At 33.5% G+C, this 20,818-nt stretch overlaps 2 protein-coding genes across 3 annotated transcripts in view; one reads left to right on the plus strand and one right to left on the minus strand.

Moving 5' to 3' along the window:
- LOC143905271 (uncharacterized) overlaps positions 1-15,485 on the minus strand; it is an 80,928-nt gene extending 65,443 nt beyond the window's left edge. Inside the window, exons 1-2 of the mRNA XM_077420581.1 lie at positions 13,966-15,485; positions 13,501-13,543 (exon numbers count right to left, since the gene is read on the minus strand). The gene's annotated coding sequence lies outside the window, so the exon portion shown is untranslated. The remainder of the gene's footprint in view (positions 1-13,500; positions 13,544-13,965) is intronic.
- A 1,022-nt stretch (positions 15,486-16,507) lies between these two features.
- On the plus strand, positions 16,508-20,703 carry LOC143905274 (DDB1- and CUL4-associated factor 12 homolog). Of its 2 annotated transcripts, XM_077420586.1 has the most exons (7): positions 16,508-16,860; positions 17,426-17,629; positions 17,708-18,145; positions 18,236-18,454; positions 19,457-19,744; positions 19,827-19,983; positions 20,314-20,703. In XM_077420586.1, the coding sequence occupies exons 2-7, from the start codon at positions 17,544-17,546 to the stop codon at positions 20,470-20,472; spliced, it is 1,347 nt and encodes a 448-aa protein (XP_077276712.1). In that variant the 5' UTR covers positions 16,508-16,860; positions 17,426-17,543; the 3' UTR covers positions 20,473-20,703. The 2 variants fall into 2 exon arrangements, with proteins under 2 accessions (XP_077276712.1, XP_077276713.1); XM_077420587.1 differs by lacking the exon at positions 17,426-17,629.
- The last annotated feature ends 115 nt before the right edge of the window (positions 20,704-20,818 follow it).

Raw genomic sequence — 20,818 nt, forward strand, 5'->3', positions numbered from 1 at the left:
TAGGAACTTGAGAAATAAATAATTGAACCAATATATCATCAATGACTCCGATGGCAGACGTTAGAGAATTTTATTGAACGAGACTATTTTAAAAGAGACATAGGAGTAATCGTTCGTTTAATTTATAAGAAATTACGCGCTTAAAAGAACGACATAAATTTTTTCCTGCAGCATCAACCATCGCTGCGTATTTCTATTGTTACGAATGTTCTTTCTATACGGAATATCAGTAGTAGTTGCTCTTCAAAATTGTAACGACAGAATCAGAGAGAAATAAAGAGAAAAGGCACAAATGGGACGCGAATCCGCAGCTGCATCCATTCTCACAATATGTTAGCAAATCCGGGACGTACGATAAAGATAACATCGTGCATAGAAGGCATTAGGCTTTATCCTTTTAGAGCCGTCTATGTCACGCTATAGTCATGCTGTCGCGTTTATCCTTAAACAGTCTCTTTGGAGTACTCGCACCTTGTAAATCATAACCGAAATGCGGCATTTGTTTGAGCAATGTCCGTCCCGAAGATTATAGTAAAATATAATCGAGAATATATTATATTATGTATTATGTCATAGAGATAATATATATATATATATATATATATGTATATGATATAATTTATAATTTTTTACGTGTCAACTTTTTCAACAACCTAAAAATTAAGCAGTTAGACATTGAGGTGTGCAATGCGAGAAAAAGAAAGAGAAAATGTTAAATTTTATTATTAAAAAATAAAAATAAAAATATACAATATACAATATATTTTCGATAACAATTTGTTCTTTTAAATTCGTTTAATCTGTCACGCCATTACAAATTTATCGTAATAAATACCGCATGAAATATTCTGCCTCCATTTCATTTCACTACGCAAATATCATGGTAGATAAATATATGCTTCAATAGTCCAATAGAAAATTCAATAATTTTAATAACTTGTTCTTTGTATCACTGTCACGTTACCATAAAAAAAGCTTATAATTAATTATATTCCTGTTTCATAATATATACAAAATAAGACGTCAACAATTGATCTCTTAAAGATTAAACTTTGATAATTTTAAAATACTTTTTTTACAGTATGTTTCATGTGGAAAGCAAAAATACCTTAAAAATTAATTTAAGTAAAAACTTGAGTCTTATAATAATAAGGCTCTTTTGCCATCAATATACTAATTTGAACTAGTTAAAGCTAGACACTAGAATTAACTGTGTACTAAAATGAAGATTTAACTAGCTAAAACAAGTATTAATTAAAGGGCTTTGTTAGAACTAATTTTGAATAATTAGACCAAATTTTGACGGATTTTGTATATTTAGATTACGGGATAAGTAACAACCAAGCAATAGAAAGGCTTATGTACATTATTAATCAGATTAAAAGCTAGATGATGTTGTCAACCAAGTTAAAAATACATTTAATAATTTCAGTAATTACAATTAAAATAAAGACACTTTGCATCAAAATATGGATATTGTAAAAATCAATTTAGTTATTAAAATCACTATTGAATTGTAAAACTATTTTATCATTAAGAAAATCTAGATTTATTTAAAAGCCGGTAGTATGAATTTGATATGCACACGTAATGTTATTGTGAACGAAATTCTTCGACCGTGCACGTCGATAAACTTTCGCAAATATTAAAGCTCCCTGTTTCCCATTTCGCAATTCCTGCCGTCATTCCTTCGTATATTGGCTATCGACTAGTCACTGATTTTCTTCCATTGTTTATCGGCATTTCAAAGAATGCTATCGCACGTAGCCTCGATCGGTAATATTCCTTCTGTCCTTCGATATATCAGAGAGAGAAAGACTATTGTATCATTACGTCGCCGTCCTTCGACGCATGAAAACGTCTCAGATTCCGGTAAAATAATCAGATTTCTCTTACCGTTAGAAATCCTCTCTTTCTCTCGCTCTGTTGATCGATCTTTGATACGTTGTGAATAACGCCTATTACTATTTTTTTAATATTCTGAAAAAAAAATTTTAGTGAAATATTTTAGTTTATGAGAGATTAATTCAATTCTTTGCAAAAGTATAAGACTAATAAAAATTCGGCATCAACTTGTTCCGTGAAGTTATGAAATGCTTGATCTGTGACTAATCAGACATTGATTTTATTATCAAATTTTTCCCCGTTTTTCGTTTTAAACTTTTAATTGAAAAAGTAACAAATAAGACAACGTGCATCTATTCAGATCACGCGTATCTGAAGAGACATTTTCGATTTTCTGCTCTACGAGGACGTAAACTTCGACCTCGTCAAGCTGCCTTCGCGCTCACGTCTTGATCTAATGTTTATGGCGTACCGAAGGTTGATCGAAAAAAAAAGAGATAAATGACTTGATGTGGACGTTTTATTTCTTATATACGGCGTTTTGCGGTAAGGTTTCATTGTTCGTTCGCGATTTTATTACTTTCTGCAAATCTCCATCGTGCTCTCGCGAAGTTAGCCTCTCGAACCTATTTATCGTTTATGAACGTAATTTTCATCACGCACCACTTAAGTGCAAAAAACCGTCCATTCTCATTCACCTTTAATACTACCTCTAATACTTTTAGTACCACTTAACATTATTATCACAAGTATCGCCCGTAGTTAGTCACTATACCAAAAATTACTTCAGAAAGCAATCTTCTATGTTACTTGCCTATACCTACTGTGCAAAAATTGTTATCGTATGGAAAATGGCCTGATTCTTTAGTCTCTAAATTTTTCCTCAATAGACCTCTTTTAAAATCGTATTATAATTACCAGAGATTTAGCTCTTTAATAAGAAGTACTGACAATCCACGCCATACTGCAGTACGTAATATATAAAGTTTTTTCTAATAAAATATGGTTTTCAAAACATAGGGGCCACTCAGAGCTTCCAATTTAATAAATTATTAACTTCGTTAAATACAATATCTCTCAATGCAAAATATAAAAAATTATTAAAATACTCTACCATTAAAATCATAAAATATAGCGTACTTTCTCTTAATTATTATCTAAAAATTTTGCATCTACTTTTATATTTCTACTTAATTAAGCTCTTCCTCGATCAGTTTCATTGAAACAACCTAAAAGTTTGCAGAATATTGCATCTATTTTTATGTTTCTATTTAATCAATTTCTTCTCAGCTTTATTAAAACGATTCTTTTCTAATAAAAAAATAAAAAAATTTTCTTCAATAATGTCGAACGTTCCAATATCTAAACTTCGTAACAAATAGATTAAAAAATTCTTTCGAAGTTTTTGAGAACCGTGACTACGTAACAGTAACTTGTGAAAAGTACAGTTGAAATAAATGTTCGCGTATCTTCGAATACATGCCATTTTCTTTCTTTCTTCCTAACTCACATAACGCAAAACAGATTACAGCAGAATATAAAAACATAGGAACTTTTACGACGTGATTAGGCATCTCGTGCAATCAATCGAAGTTGAAAAACATCACGATAATGATATTTTAATCGCTGAGTTTTACGAGGTGTCCTATCTTCAATCCTTCTCGTCTACAGCTAAAACCGCATTATCGACACAAAAACGATGAAATATCTAGGTCCGCACGAGTGCTGTGGTGTAATCCCTCAAAATTATGCGCGCGATCTTTCCGCGGCGGTGCGAGAAAAGGGTGACGGGTGCAATTTTTTTTTATGTAAAGCAGTTGCGAGCGCAAAAAAAATTGATTGAAAGTAAGATCACTGGTTTTAAAATGCAAAGTCGCGCATCGGAGAAGCCGCGCTCATCCGCAAGCTTCCAGGATCTTCTTTGCAAGAATGTTCGTCGCGGCAAATTGCGATTTTGTCTTTAAGACTGGCGAAAGAAAAGTGTTATTTAAGGGGTAGACTTGAAAGATTGCGAGAAGTCGCATAAGTAAAGCCGTAGGACGGACCTTCCGGCGAGTAATTGAATTTTTTCGCGGTGCAACGAGCAGCGATAGGAATTAACGCGGAATCTTAAATTTTATTCGCGCGCGCGAATATTGTAACAAGATTAACAGGTTCACGAAACACAGCGAATCTATCTATCTCTTTGTAAATCATAATTAAAGTTAATAAAATAGGAAAAAATTGTTCATCTTAATATACATACATAAATATACACAGGTGTCAGACATTTCTGTAAAATTTACTTTTTCAAGCAGTTAACTGAAATTAATTAGATTCAAATAATTTTTAAGATAACTGTAGACAATGCTCTTGAAAAATCTCGACTAAAGTTTAAACTTCCAAAATGCAGCCCGACGAGTACTCCATTGAGCTTGAAAAATTTAAATGCACCATTAAAAGTTCGAGATAAGATGCCAGATGGTAGCATGCTAATATCATCGGCGCGCCCGATGTCTTCGTAAGAGAATCCTCGACGTAATTGCTGCACCATTCATAGTCCACGTTTATAAGTTGTTACGCCTACTCGCTCGTTTCATCTTGCTTTTAAGATTTAAGTGAACTATCGACTTTCTCTTTTCTTAAAGCTTTATCTCTTTTCTTAAAGTATATATATTATAGTTATATTGTTACGGGTTTTCTTAAATAAAATGAAGACACGCAACCGTTTTATAAATTGTAAGTGTTTTGTGGAAATTAATCCTTCACGTTACTTAATCTCACTGATAAAGATAACGATACATATTTACAAGTTTACAATACTATATTTTCTAATATAAATACTATCCAGATAAACCGAAAAAAAATATAAACAGTCAAAGCCTGCAAATAACGTCATAGAAAAATTTCACTAAAGAAAACATATTTACATATTAGTTTATTGAATTATAACAACTATACTCTTCGTCAAATTTAATATCCATTAATTTTGAAATCATTAACAGTATTAGCGTGCAATATTGATGACTAGAACATTAACTCTGCAATAAATAATTCCAACGTATGTTACTATGACGTACAACTGGACATTGTATTAAAAGCAATAAAAATTTAACATTCCTTTTAAAACATAATTAAATTTTCATACGCTAGTAATTCCCTTTCATTGCCGCGTTCCAATTGTCGCTCGAGAATAAAAGAGAATTCGTGGATAAAAGAGAAGTCGAATTAAAAAAAGATTTGTGCTTTAAGGTTAAGTGGAGCTAGCTTCTGCATTGCAATCGCAGTCATTACTGAATCATTCATATAATCACGCGATTCCGTTTTAGCGTTGCACAATGCGAAGATTAATATTTAAAGTCGGCATCGTGTCTTGCAGGCTACTGATGCTATTGTCACTGCAGCTTAATTGGATATTCTCGAGGTATCGTGGTCATTTAAGCGAACTAAACTGATTAATGGCCCTCAATCTTCAAGCAAGAACAAGCTAATCATCTATCATCCCTATTCTTGTCTACACCAACGCCGCGTGACTAACCAACGCTTTGATTTACATTTGTACGTTTCAGATTTCATACGAGACAGAAGTTGCTTAATATAGTAACATTAAACAACATGAAACGTGTGAATCGAAGTAAGTTTAATAGTAAAGAGTTGAATTACCTAAATAAAGAGACTCTATAAAAGAAGTTAACACTTTCACTGCCAAGCGGAATAAAAAGAAATTACATTCTCAGGCCAAGGCTGTTTTTTGATCAGTTGTTGTATTTTATTGCCGATTCTTATTTACGTCTTTCCATTTATCTTTTCGTTCTCTTTTACAGTTTTTGACTTGATTGCTCGATGTATCGTTTGCGATACATCTGGCCTCCGTGGTTAAATTCTAAGTATATCATAAATGATACACACGCGGCAGTGAGAGTATTAATATAAATTATTATTTAAATTCACAAAAATTATTATTAAACGACAAATCCTGCCCAATAGCAAAAATATCAATTTTTGGTTATTTTCAATAATTATTTTGTGTTTTATAAAAATTTCAATAAATATAAATTTTATCAAGAAAATATTATTGCGCCTCAGAGTGTATTCGAAAATTCGAGTTATTTCTTGATAAATAAGTAAGTATAACCGAAAGTACAGTATAATCAAAATGGGACAATCGAGTTAGGAATTTACCATATATTTTTTCCTTGGCACGACAGTGGGATCCGTCAATTTCAGGAAGGTTTATACACCTGCTACCTCAGCAAATTTATTGCTGAAGCAACGAATGTACAGCATTGTGTGTTTTTGGCTTGTCTACAAGCTTTACCATCAAAAATTCGCTCGCGCTCTCTTATTCCACGAACGTAATTTCACGCTCACAAGATATTTTATTCTATTTTAAGCAAAGGTCCAGAAAAAAGAGGCATTCAAAATATAACGAGTATAAAAACAGGAGCAAAATAATATAAAACAAGAAATATTGCAATATAATGAATAATGCAATTTAAGTATAGAATTTTACTTTTCTCTTTAAAATTTAAAAATTATTAACTTTATTTACAAAACACAGAAGTTGAATAAAATGTCAATTTTTCAGGCAACGCAATATTTCGAAGCACGAGGCGGAAGAACGAATAATTGTAAATAATTATAAACTCCGTGAAATGCCTTCGAAAGATGTTACTCACGATAACTACAAGACGCAAACGAATGAAACTTCGTTCCCGGCGAGGCGAAATCAAAGCCTTTCGCTGGCCATGCATTATTCGCCACGGAACGGAACGGAGTTACAGTTTCCGTTAAACTTCGAAGCACTAGTTAACTCTCTGATACGAGAGACTGAACGGTCGAGGGAACCTCAAATCTTTGCTGTAATCATATAGAGATGTATCCTACGTTAAAAAATATCATTAATACAAGATAATGCCAATCAATAGACAACATCGTCCATATAATATATAATCGCATTATAATATAATAATGATATAATAATGTTGATAGAAAAAGGATGCAGTTAATGTGAATTTAATTTAGATTGTAATTAAAACCGCATACATAATTACAGAATTTAATATTAAAATTTAAATTCGATCTGTAAAATATATAAGTTTTCGTCTTTTACGTCCGAGCATTTTCATCAGGCTGATGTGTGTTGCATTATTGATGTATCATACGAGACGTGCATGCAAAATGAATAACATATCCATCTGAAGAAATCCGTTTTAAGATCAAACGAACCGCCATCGCCGTCTCTCATACTCGGCGAAACAAAAAAGCCATCATCGCGAGAAGTAAACCGTTCATGCATATGTTATAACAAAGCAAGAAAATCCATACTTCACGAGCTTTCGCCTCCTTTCCTCCCGTTTCCTTTCTTGAGCAGGCAAAACCATCACTGCCGCGTCTTCAATTGTTTTATATCATAGAAAAAAGTTTAAATGCAGAAATAAAACCGTCGTGTTCAAATAAGACAAATCTAATCTAAAAATAAGACATTTCTATGGTGATAACTAAAAAAATAATTTAATTATTTTTTAATAACGATAATAAGAAAATAAACGATTGTGTGTGAAACTTGCTGGATTCTAAATACGATATTGAATAATATTTCTACCATCTAATATAATTTTTATCCTATAATCAATTTCATGTTATATAATGTTATTTTATTCAATGATAGGTATATCTGCATTCTTTGAGACTGCAAAAAATAAGAGTGTTGATAAATTGACGAATGCATCGAGAGGAACAAAGCATATGCGATAATAAATATAAAAATAATTGTCCAAATGTTATCAAAAAATTCTTCCGTATTTAAATGAAGGGATCGATGCTTTCATTCACTTCGCAACATTGCTGACTTGATTTTTTCATTTCTATAAATTAAGGCTTCTAATTAACGTGGCTGTATCGAAGCTGCTTGATTAAGAAAAATCAAATCGCGAGCTTTTACGCGAATTTCCGATACATTCTTTTCTGATCAATGTTTATTGTATTCTTTTGCCAAGAGAATAATATTTATGTAACGTACAATTAACGTTTGACTGTCTCAATTTGACTAAATTGACTATCTCAGCTAAAAATTTCATATTCTTTATAATGTAAGCTGTACTATATTATGATATACTGTATGTGGCTTATGGATTTTATGATAAAATCAGATATTCAACACATTTCGCTCGAAGAACTATAGAGATACCTTCGAAAGTTCGAATAAAGAACTGAAGAGAATAACGAAAACTCAAACGCATAAGCATTTGAATTCTCGAAGCTGTTCTCCACAAAAATGACGTAATAAACGAAAGGTTTCTTCTGTGTGGTGCTCTCAATACATTTTCTCTCAGAAAAATCACGACTGTAGATTTTCTATACAATGCTCATGAAATTTCAGGAATAACAACCTCTTGTCTGCCGCAATAGAACATATGCTTCCTATAAATTTACTAAGCATTTGCATTATTTCGTATATATGTAAGATTAAAACCGATGTCCAAGTTATCGAAATATCACACGCGATATTATATATATAAACATAAATTAATTTTTAAATATATTTAATGGTATCTCATGTTATATATATTTTTCGTCGTATATTGTAAAATATTATACATTTCTTAAGCCACAGAGATCATCTTAGATTAATAACCTCAAGTATTGCCTTTCCATTTTGTCATTGTAAACTAATGCAAATTTAATATTATACTCCGATATATTTTATCTTGCTTTTGAGTCGACGGCCTTTCTCGATGGATATACATCAACCAACACTTTCGCAAGTGTTAACGAATGCAAAAGAGGCGAATGGAACTTATTGAAATATTCAGGACGCAATGTGGCGCACATGTGCTACATCAGGCGAATGCTCAGGCCACAAAAGCAATCCCCTTCGTTACAACGAGAATATGATTGCCCGTTTTATGAAATTTTACGATAGATTTTCTTTCTAGTGGCCCAAAAAAGTAACTAGCTTAACTCGCGAAAGATATTTTGTGCTAACTATATTAAAATCGCAACTTTATTTAATTCAAAAAAATTTTCAACTAAAACAATGCCGGTTTTAGACTTTATTTTCTAATGATGTGGAATCGCTTATAATCATAGCGCTGCATAAATGTAATGATTTACGAAATAAACAGGATGACATCACGTTTTAGGCCATATTTCACGATGAACAATATAATACCATACTATAAGAAAATAAGTAACAATAAACTGATCTAAACTATCCGCTTTCAATAATTCATTCTTGGCTATAGTTTAAATCTCACGCGAAAGACAGTATAATTTATCCGTTTGATAAGCACATATTGAAAGTTGGAGTTCGATCGTCGTACGACGCGCTGCGAAGCTGCATCCGATTTCCGTCAAGTTTTAATTAATTCCAGGGGGAGGCGAACTAAACAAGATTAAAATAAAGCATCGTGGCCGGAAAGACTAACGATATACTGCATAATTGACGCACCTAATCGCCCGATTGAAATCGTCGCTTTGAGTGACACTGTTGTTTCTCGGAGTTTTAATTATTTATTGATATCACTTGTACCGGCGCTTTTACAATTCGCATAAATCCTGGTGAAATTTCCTGTTAACTGTGTCCTATTTATTTCCCTGAGTCACCACAATATATCTTCGCGCACAACTATTATTTTATTCAATAAAATATTTTAAAGCAGAACTGAGATTTAGTTGAACATTTTTACAGAAAACGCACGCGATTTTAAAGACATCGGCCTAAAATGTACAACAAAATCTTAACCCTGTTTTAAAGCATGTTTTTTTTAATTATAAAGAGGTACTGAGTGTATATAAGCATGGCTATTACATTAAGTAATTTAATCATAAGTAAAAAAATTAAATTTTTTATTTATTTAAAATTTATAATTTTTTTTTTTATTCAATTTTACACTATAATTAGAAACGCGCAAAGTTAGACGAGGATAAAATCAACTTCTTTATTTTCTGCAAATTTCTTCGAAAGTAAAGCTTTGATACTAAAAAATAAATCTTCTTATAATCTTCGATATTTTTTATAAAATATTGAAATAATCCGATAAATATTGAGAAATAATAATGATTCTTTTTATATGTTTAAGCGGCTAATAGAGAAATAAAATGGAATTGATCATCCGCATGACGAAATGTAGCGTATACGTTAAATTATTCATGTTTATTAGTGTATCGTGGCAGTAGAGACTTCTCCGCGCGTGTAACTAATTCATTATTCTCAATCCCCTAATGAGATTACTCGAAGTAGTCCGCGCGCGGTAATATATAACTAATTTCACCGCTATAAACACGGAACGTGCAAGGGGAAAGTCTCCGACGTACTCTTAATCATAATTCATTCTTAATAAATCACATCTGATTGTGAGCTCGAGCACATTCAGTAATAAGATCAGGATTTTATATCTTTAGTAATAACATGTCGATAAATTAATAAAGCAAAGCTCTTCAAAAAACCGTCATTACGGAGATTTTAACCACTAATTTATTCTATCAGTTTATTCATCACCGAATTGGACATTTATATCCAAGTATTCCTTTCAAAGTTCAAACATATCGGCATTCGAGATGAGAGAGCAGTGCACAAATATATATTTTTCCATAAAGTCCCGCCGCTCGCCGAAAATTTATTTCACGCAAATTATTTTCATGGTTACCTTAACTCCGCAGAATTTTCATAATCCAAACTTTTTCATATATTCTAAACTGTGAAAAGTAAAATTTATCCACGAGTCATCGGCCACGCTGCGGTTTCTCGCGGGAAAAATAAAGTGCGAAATAAAATATAACACGATGTAAAAAATGGTCGGTGGCGGGTAGCGGCGCGCTTTTCCCCATCAATGTGGAAAAAACGACAATTTCTCCCGCGGGTGCGCACCGGTGGCAACGTAAAAATATCTCGGTGCACTTTGCAACTGTGATAATCAACATGCGTATGCAAATTGGGCTTCATTTCCGTCAGATCGTGTATTTGCATGTATCTGCGTCTACATACGCAGAATGCATTTCCGTGTGCAATGTGTCTGTGTCACATCAGCGAATATACACAGTGTCGCGACCGCAAATCAGAGTGGTCTTCCGTGATTAAACTATCATGAAGCCCCATCGCTAACGATAACGCCCCACGTTTACATCCCGATACGAATATCCGAAGCGATAAATTAATAATCTGCTTATCACTTAAGCACGTTAATTCTAGCATGGGGTTTGACAATTAAAAGAAAAGTTTATGATTTCAAAAGGGATATAAGTTCACTCGCCGAATAGGCGATCGTTACCTAACATTCCGTATCATAAAAATACAATTTCGAAATATATCGCGCAATTAAAAAAACTTGAGTAAAAGATTAAATCAAAATTCTTTCTTGATCGATTCTCTGAAATATCGTATATAGAGCTTTATGGAAGTATGCCACACTTTAATCGAATAACAGTAGTATTAATATTGACTGTGATTGAATTTAAAATATTATTAAGAATTTATTGACATTTTTAATTGCACATAGCGAAATTCCAAAGAATGTGGGATCGACATGAGTGAACTAAAATAACTCTATATATCTCGAATAGGTATATGAAACGGCGACCTGCCGGCAACGTGAAAACCACGCTCGCACACGTCATTTACACGTCCTCCGCATTTTCGGAATAGCGGCGGAATGTGGCTTAATTAACTTGTCAGCGAGCGCGCAGTATCTACGGTCCATGCAGACTTCAGACGCTTTTGAAATCCGACGCGACAATGTGTGTAAGTCGTGTGCGCTTCGCGAGTTATTAACCCGGCGCACGCTTATGTAGATACACTTCAAACAATTCGCTGCTCTCATTAATTAATTAAATATAAAACCACTTGTTTTATTAAACGCTCTCATTCAGAAAGCAGTATCAAGTATTTTACCATTCTATGCGATATGCTTTACTTTCGAAGAAATTTGCAGAAAATAAAGAAGTTGATTTTATCCTCGTCTAACTTTGCGCGTCTCTATTATTATAGTGTAAGATTAAATTAAAAAAAAAAAAAGATAAATTTTAAATAAATAAAAAATTCAATTCTTCTACGTTGATTGAATTACCTACTTAATGTAATATCCACCTTATATACACTCAGTACATTAAATAAAAAATGTACTTACGTTTTTAATTTTGCTTGAGAATCGATCATTTTTGTTACGTCTCTGTTATTTTATTTACATTACACGATATATATAAATTATTTGCATCGTTTTTATATATAAATCATGCTCCGTTATAATATTAATACTAATTTTCCATTAAATACTAGATATTAATTACTTATAAAATTAAATTTAAAAAAAAAAAAAAAATTTTTTTGTAAAATCTATCGTACATAAATATTATTTATCAAAAATCGCGATAACATTAATCAGGACGTTATAATATTTTTTCGCAATAAAATATTATCAGAATGTAATAATTAGATATAATCAATACTGCACTTCTTTTATATTTTAGTACTCGAATATTTTTTATCACATTTTTATAAATTACAGAATTTCTGATTCAAGCTATATATATAAATAACATCAATTAAATGCATTGTTTGCAATATTATTTTGCGATTAGAACTTAGATTTTACACCGATTCATAAAGAAAACTGACCGGTAACAATGACGTAACAAAATTGTCGAATGATAAGTCAGCAGATCCATATGCCGAAAAAATTTTCGGCTAATTAGCAACATCCAAAGTTTAGAATGCCACAATTATACGTGAGATCCTAAATGAATAAGGGACTATAGGTACGATCAAAATTACTGTCAGTACAAATTTTTCATATCTCGATGTTTTTAATAAATTTTCATGTTAAAATAATTATCTCATTACTATGTTACTAGATAATAGAGAATTAAACAATTTTATTCAATATATAATTATAATTACTCATTGTCAGAATTATTTTCAATATACTTAATACATTAAAAATAATTAAAAAATTACTGTAGTTTTAAATATTTTAATGCAACTAACACATGTGTAATTGATTAAACTTTTGGTATAATAAATAAAAAAAATCTGTTTTGTTTCGCGATAAAAAATTTATTGGGAGGGCAGGGGATCTCACGTTTCACGTTATTTTGTTTCAAAAATTTAAATCGTTTAAATCATAAATTTAAATCATTCAACAAACATAAATGGATAGGCTATGTAAAAGATTTAGTGTAATGCATGTAAGTATAAGTGCAAGTAACACTCTCGTCTTTTTATTAAATATAAATTATATGTATAAAATAAATTAGGAAATGATCAAGCCAATCAATAACATTTCGATTATAAATAAACTCTACTTTATAAATGTATATACTTTGTGTCTGTGTATTCTTCGTACAAAACGTGAAAACTGATTGACAGTTATAAAATAATCTAGTGCCATTAAACAATAGTATAAATTCATTCTAGCCTATCCATTTCAAAGTACATAATGGATTTATGAAATATTATTTTATCTATAATATTCTTAATACATAAATTCATAGTTATTAGATATATACATATATCAATTTTTAAATAGATTATAACTATAGGAATAAATAATGCGTTCAGATATATCAAACAATATTGGAAATTCAAATTTTTGTTAACATAATTTTTTAGAAAAGACACACACACATCTCATATAAAATTCTCATAAATCCATTATTAAAATAAAAATTAAAACTCACCGGTACGATGTGCAGCAGCGGAGTTGTAGTCTACTACGTCAATCTGTAAAATACAAATATATCCAAATCAAACTTGTGCCCAAAATAATTAAATTTGTAAAAAATAAATACTTATAACGCACATTGAATTTTTTCTAACAATAAGTACATACTTCTTTAAAATTCAATTTAAAAAATTTAATTCTTAATTCTTATATAAATAAAATAAATTTAAAATAATTATAAATGTTAGAAAAATGTTCAGATATTTTACATATTTTTTCATAAAAAAAATACTAAAAATATTAAACATTTTACATATGTATTAAATATTTCTTAAATATATATCTCAAAATAATTTAGATTTTTTATATGAATTGTGTTACACGATATGCAAAATACTGGGTAGAATACTGTATGGAATGAGATTGTCACAGGGATAAACAAATTCCACAGATGATAAATAATAAACAATGAATTACTCACTCGTGGTTGCTCCGCCGGCGCCTGATGCCGTCCCTGGGCCGCCTCCTCCTCTCGCGCGGACTTCCCGCGTCGTTGCTCCGTTAAGGGTTAAGGTACACAACTCATTAGTCATTATATCACACCACATCACTCGACTTCGCGCACACGTAATTACGATCGCGCGCTAATCATCAAATGACGAACGCGCGGTACTTGTTTCTTGTTATCGGCACTCCCGATGTTGACCGTGCACCGTATAATACGCGACGCGCGCATTGTTCACGATTGGCGAAACGAGCGAGAAACGTGTATGATCGCGAAGCGGCGCGATCCGCGACGTCGATTCGTAAATCGCGCGATCAACTTCATAGCGACGCGGATGAGAGACGAGCGAGAAACGTATGATCGCGGCGCGGGGCGATCCGCGACGTCGCGTCGCGTCAATTAATGCAACGCGACAGAACCTAAAATGGCGGAGGAATTTCGTAAATCGGCGCGGCCAACTTCATAGCGACGCGGCGAGACGCGGCGGCGGCGGCGGCGGCGACGCTACGCACTCGCTGCACTATATATACCTTCGCGTACTTTTCACGCTCGAGCTCGAAATGACTTATGTCTTATGTCCCATACTTTCAGGAGGATTACTGTCACACATAACTCGAACGAATGAGTATTCTAGCTGAAATCGAGGATAAAACCAGCGGAATGCGCAACTCGAAAATACACGTCGCCCTGCGTTCGCGACACGGTGGATTTCGCGCATAAATTTTACGAAATTACACGTTCCAACCAATACATAACTCGCACTAAACTCACTAAACTCATGCCACCGGATCGTTAATTATTATCGAGATACGACGCTGATTGTACTTTTATACTGTCCGCATACTTTGACTGCCAAGCTGCTTTCGGAAGTGTTTAACGGCTCGGAGTCGATCGATGATCCGTTCCATGTTAAATGCGACGTTAGGCTAATAGCTGAAAATTTCGATTGTGGCGGCAACTTCATTGCGATACTGCGCGACACGACGCGATGTGACGACGCGAGTCGATTTAATGGCCGACGAATCGCCCGAATTTGTATGATTAAAATCATTAAATCGCGAATGACGAACTGTCGATGTATCCACGGCTAGTTTTCCAGCTTATTCGATCCGGGATCTCGTACATAATATTCCGCAAAAGCAGTCGTCAAAGTACATTGATATCGGAAAAAGCGTATCTCAAGAAATGATCGCTGCCTGCAAACGCGTAGTAAAAGCGATACCTAACAATTTCCGTGCCTCGTAGATCCGATTTCCATTCAGCACGAATAAGAAGCGTGAGATATCTATTACGACGAACAGCCGTCGTCTCGAAAGACTTACGAGTCGCTTATGGTAAAGTGAATTAATCGTGCCAGGCGATATTCTTTAATTGTGCGCAGAGGCTTATTAATATTAAAAACTAAATATATGTATAATTCGCGCATTGTAATACTAATAATACATAAACTTCTTCAGCTTCTTGAGTTATGTGTTAATTTAAATTTAATTTTTCTAATATTTTTATAATAAATGCAAAAATAGCTTACATATTATTGTTTTCATTTTCCATTGATACTACATCTGTTGATACTGTAGAAACTGTAGTACTGCAGTAAAATAATATGTTTTTAATTATTTTATATTACTATCAAAAATATTTTCAAGTATCAAAACTAGATTTTTCCAAATAAAGAGTAATTAAAACTAATATAAATGAAAACTTACTTATTACTGGTAAACTCTAAACATCTTGTTGGTACAGCATCTGGATGAAGGCGAGCTCGACTTTTGACGATTTTATACTGATTTCCTTCAAAATGTACATGGCACAATCGACAATTGCGGTGAGCATACTCGGGGCCTTTTGGTATTAAATTCAATCTTCTGCATGCTTGAACCCATGCCAACCACCTGTGTATGTCAAAATAATTAATTAAATTACGCAAATAATGAAATAATCATGTAAACAATTATTAAAATAGTATTGTACCTATTATGTTTTTTTGGAAAAAGGAAGTGTCGTTTTTCCACATTTATGGTGCTCATACATCCTGTCACTGCACACCAATGACTTTCTTTTTTAAGGCCTTTAATAGTTTTTTTCATTTTCTAATTCTTTCTCATAGCAAAAAATCTGAAACAAAGCTAAGATCAAAGTGCTCTCAAAGAAAAGGAAACCTGTATAAAATTTATACAGGTTAACTTTCCTTTCTATACTTCCAATACACAAATCACTTCACAATCACTTCACAAATCTCTTCACAATCACACACTTTACAATCACACAATTTACACAATTTTTTTCCGACTTTTATCAAGTCACTCTATAGCTGTCTATAGCACTTTAACGCCTTAAGGTGAAATTTCATGGGCAGTGAAAAGTAGCAGCAGATCGTACTGATTGGCTACAAAATAGAGAAGTTCTAGGAACTGGAGAACTTCTCTATTTTATAGCCAATCAGTACAATTTGCTGCTGCTTTTCACTGCCCATGAAATTTCACCTTTAGGCATTTAAATGTGCCTTTAAATCCGTTAGAAAAGGAAAGACAGTAAGAAGAAAAGAGACAGAAATAGTGCTTTATTTCGCGCATGCGCAATCCGTTTTGGCCAACACGACACGAAATCAGAGGAGTTGCGCTACTGTATATACTGTGATCTGGCATCGGTCCCCGTTCCCGACGACGGACAGCAGTTCAGTTGACCTCTCTTTGTCGAGCGCGTCCCGATCCCAGAGAGAGAGAGAGAAAGAGAGTTGTCGCGCGTCGCGCGCACGACCACGGGCAGGAATTGAAGACCGAGGACGCCTGCCGCGGCCCGACCGTCGTGAATCGCCGCGTCGCGACATTCCCATTGTCCCCGTATACAGGGGAGACTGTCGTTGTTGGAACGGTGAGTAACGAGGAAGAAGCGAAAAGGAAAGAAGCTCGCGTCCCGCTTAGATTCCTTAGCCGAGAACGAGTAGAAATTTTTGGCGGGTTCACGGAGATTATTTTAAAAACAAACACTCACGCAGGCATAATAAATGTATACAGAGATAAGAAGAAAGTCTACAAAGATAAACTGTCTTTACTTTAAAGTTTTTTTGTTCTAACGTCATTGAAATTACATAATTTATATTGTGCAGAAATGCTAATTCTTAAATTATTTTGCAAACTTGGCTAATTTTCCTTCTAAAATCTAAACGTTGCCGATTCTTCATTGAAACTATTCAATTTATTGTTAGTTTTAAAATTATAGCTTTTTAAAAGAGAACACTGCTTTTATATAATAGATGTATAATAGATAATATTGTTATAAACTAAGAGTGAGCATTTGAAAAAAATTTATACTGACCGAATTCTTCGTTATTTTGGATCGCAAGCTCTGCTTATTGAAGATATTTGATGAGTCTGTCTCTTGCATCAGCCTATTTATAAATAAACCTACATTTGTTATATTTGTCATAACACCGTAGATTGTCGACGTTGATTGGAGAATTTATATTTTATTTATTATACAAGAAGATAATCCAGTGTTCCTTGCAAGTTGCTTAAAATATTGTAAAGTCCGTCAAAGTCCTTTTAATTATAATAATGGCTGAGACACAAAGAATGACTGTGTATGGAAGGCATCCTCCATGCGCTAATAATAGTAGACTGGAAGAGCGCCGAGCTAAGAGGTAAAGATTATTAACGCAACATCCAATTTCGACATTATGCTGTACATATGCATCACTGAATTTGTCCGTTTTTTCCAGATTGGCATTGCGACACGAGAGAAACAGGAACCCGGACGACTTCGTGCGTTACGAGTCGAGCGACGATGAGGCCCAGACGGTGACCGAAAACAAGCAATTCTTGAAAACGTCCTTCAACTTTGTGGATTACGTGCGCGCACGCGAGACAAACACGCGAGAAATGCGGAATATCAATCAGGAATACGGTTTCCGTCATATACTGACCCACAATCTGATCAAGGAATACCCGGTCAGCTTGAACAACAACATAAACAGAGTATTCTGTTCTCAGTGGTTGAGTGATAGACAAGTGGTATTCGGTACAAGGTGCAATAAGCTTCTGGTTTACAACGTAGTGACGCAAAAACTAGACCAGATTCCATCTCTTCATGGACAGAGTGGTAGCGTTATGCCCGAGCAGCAATGTGGCATTTATTCCATTCAAATCAATCCCTCGAGGTGACTCTATTTTTCTTTTTGATGTATTCGGAGAGAAAGAAATAATTTCTCGCATCTACATAGATTAATCTATATTTTTGTCTTATATAGAAATCTTTTATCCACCCGGGCGAGAAATGTTAATGAAATAGCGATATACAAATTACCGACTTTGGATCCAGTTTGCGTCGGCGAGAAAGGCCACAACGACTGGGTGTTCGACATGTGCTGGCTGGACGATGAATTTTTAGTGTCGGGCTCGAGAGATACAAAAATGGCTCTCTGGCGTATTGACAGCGATTTTACTGAAGCTCCTGATGTGCCACATAGGTATAATCAAATACACGATTAAAACTTTGGGTAATTATGCAGTATAGGGGAAGCACCTCCAATGACCTTGACCTTGACATATGTTGTCAAGGTCACCCTCCTGAGTGACCTTCAGAAGGTTTTAGCCGTCGCTCGTTTTTTATTAAAAAGTTATTAACAAAAAAAAGTTTGGCGACCTCACCGATTTCAATGACCTTGATATATGTTGTCAAGGTCATGACCACGAGTGACCTTCAGAAAGTTTTAGCCGTCGCTCGCTATTCGTTAAAAAGTTATTAACAAAAAAAGTTTGGAAAGTATAGCATATATAGGTGCATATATAGGTTAGTTGACGCGCTTTAAACACTTAAATACTTTTAAAGCGCGTCACTAACCTACATAGGTACGATTTACTGCTTTAAATGTTGTGTTTTGGTAAAGCAGCGATTTTTTCGCAAAATAATGTATTCTCTGCTTTAACAAAAAAATTTCAATTTATCAACAATTTACTGCTTTAAATGTTGTGTTTTGGTAAAGCAGCGACTTTCTCGCAAAATAAATTATTCTCTGCTTTAAAGAAAAACGTAATATTAGTCGTTTATGCCTCTCAGTACTTAAAATAACTGCTATATTTTCGAAACTTTTTTTGTTTATAACTTTTTAATAAAAAACGAGCGACGGCTAAAACCTTCTGAAGGTCACTCAGGAGGGTGACCTTGACAACATATGTCAAGGTCAAGGTCATCGAAGGTGCTTCCCCTATACTGCATAATTACCAAACTTTGGCCTTCTCTGCTAAATTAAAAGCGAAAACTCAGGATGGTTTTTTTTATAATACATATCATAATATATTAATCTTTTTTATCTAATGGTTCTGCAGTGAGGTACTAGAATGTTGGAAACAAAAATATTTATCGCTATTAATATTATTTTTATTTTTATTTTTAATATTTTTAATACTTAATATTATTAATGCCGTTAATTTTTAAGAAATAATTTCTAATAATTGTCATTTCTGTTTAGGTTGATTCAACCTGTCTGTGTGAAGGAATGCAAGTCTGCACAGAAAGTGCGAGCGCTAGCATTCAATAAAGCGTACAAGGAGATTGTAGCGTTGACCCTCAATAACTTTATACATATCTGGTCGGCCGAAACCTTCAGACAGAAAATATCTACAAAACTGCCATCAGCCTGCCCGGAAAATGTTTGTCTTGCTGTACAGGACGAGGGAGTATACGCGATTAGATCCAAATCTTATACTCTCCTGCTGGACGCACGTACATTACAACCGATTAAAAAAATAACATCTAGGTAAATGAAATTTTATCTTTTTTCTCGTAATGTATTCTAAAATCATTTAATAACAACAACAAATTTTTGGATACAAATATAGCGAATCTGGCATTACATCAGCAAGTTTCCAAGGATCTGTTCTAACAATCGGATCTGGTCTAGGAATGCTTTTGTTTTACGACATTAAAGCTCAGAAATATCTGGAATCTTCTATAAATTCTAAGACTGTCATATTAAAAACTTCGAAAGAATACGTGGTAAGTCTGGCATCGTTTAAAAACAATGATTCACATTATTCAAGTTGACAAGTAATTAGATGACTTGCGAGCTATAGCAGCAAGAGTACAAGCTGCAAGATTATTTTATTAGTCTTGAACTTATTTTACAATTAGATTAACCTTTTTTGTGAATCACTATACATGAGGTGTTCACAAAATTACATATTATAGGAAAATAGTAGTAGACAATCACTTGCACGGTTTTTATTATATTCCAATCTGTAATCTGTGCATTCTGTGGACGCCCCATTTAATTCATTTTACGTATTATTATATATCAATTTATATATTTATTCCGTGGGATACCAGTATTCACACGAGGACTATAGAGATGGTGTCCAATATATGCGTTTATCTCCCGCCATTTATACACATTGCTATGACGCATCGGGTACTCGGCTATTTACAGCAGGTGGTTCATTATTATCTTCAAATTACAACTACAACTATGCAGGATTATGGCAATAAAAGTTTATGCGAACGAAACTACAAGTATGATAATTGCTAAATTAAACAATTAGGATATAAGGATATTGTATGTATATGTCATGAAAGGCTTGATTATAATTTTCCATGACGACGATACTTTTGCACGCGCACTGCAATTGAATGAGAAAAACGACGGATGAACTATATCATTATGACTTTATATATGTACGACTATCTATGTAAATAAATATACCAAGCTCTTGAGACTGATACGTCGTTTGCCTTCTTTTTCGCAGGATGCAGAATGCAACGAGCGAATAACAAAAAAAGACACGAGACTGATGTTTGTTAATAATTTATTAATGTCATAGTACCAATACATCTC

This window comes from Temnothorax americanus, unplaced genomic scaffold (genome assembly GCF_048541705.1).
Source record: "Temnothorax americanus isolate GAGA-0224 unplaced genomic scaffold, ASM4854170v1 Scaffold6, whole genome shotgun sequence".
Lineage (NCBI taxonomy): Eukaryota > Metazoa > Arthropoda > Insecta > Hymenoptera > Formicidae > Temnothorax > Temnothorax americanus.

Excerpts from the sequence above, each read along its gene's own strand:
- LOC143905274 (XM_077420586.1), top strand. The coding sequence starts at position 17,544 with ATGGCTGAGACACAAAGAATGACTGTGTATGGAAGGCATCCTCCATGC. Across the intron at positions 19,745-19,826 it reads ATTAAAAAAATAACATCTAG|CGAATCTGGCATTACATCAG; the intron begins GTAAATGAAATT and ends ATACAAATATAG. Across the intron at positions 19,984-20,313 it reads AAACTTCGAAAGAATACGTG|TATTCACACGAGGACTATAG; the intron begins GTAAGTCTGGCA and ends GTGGGATACCAG.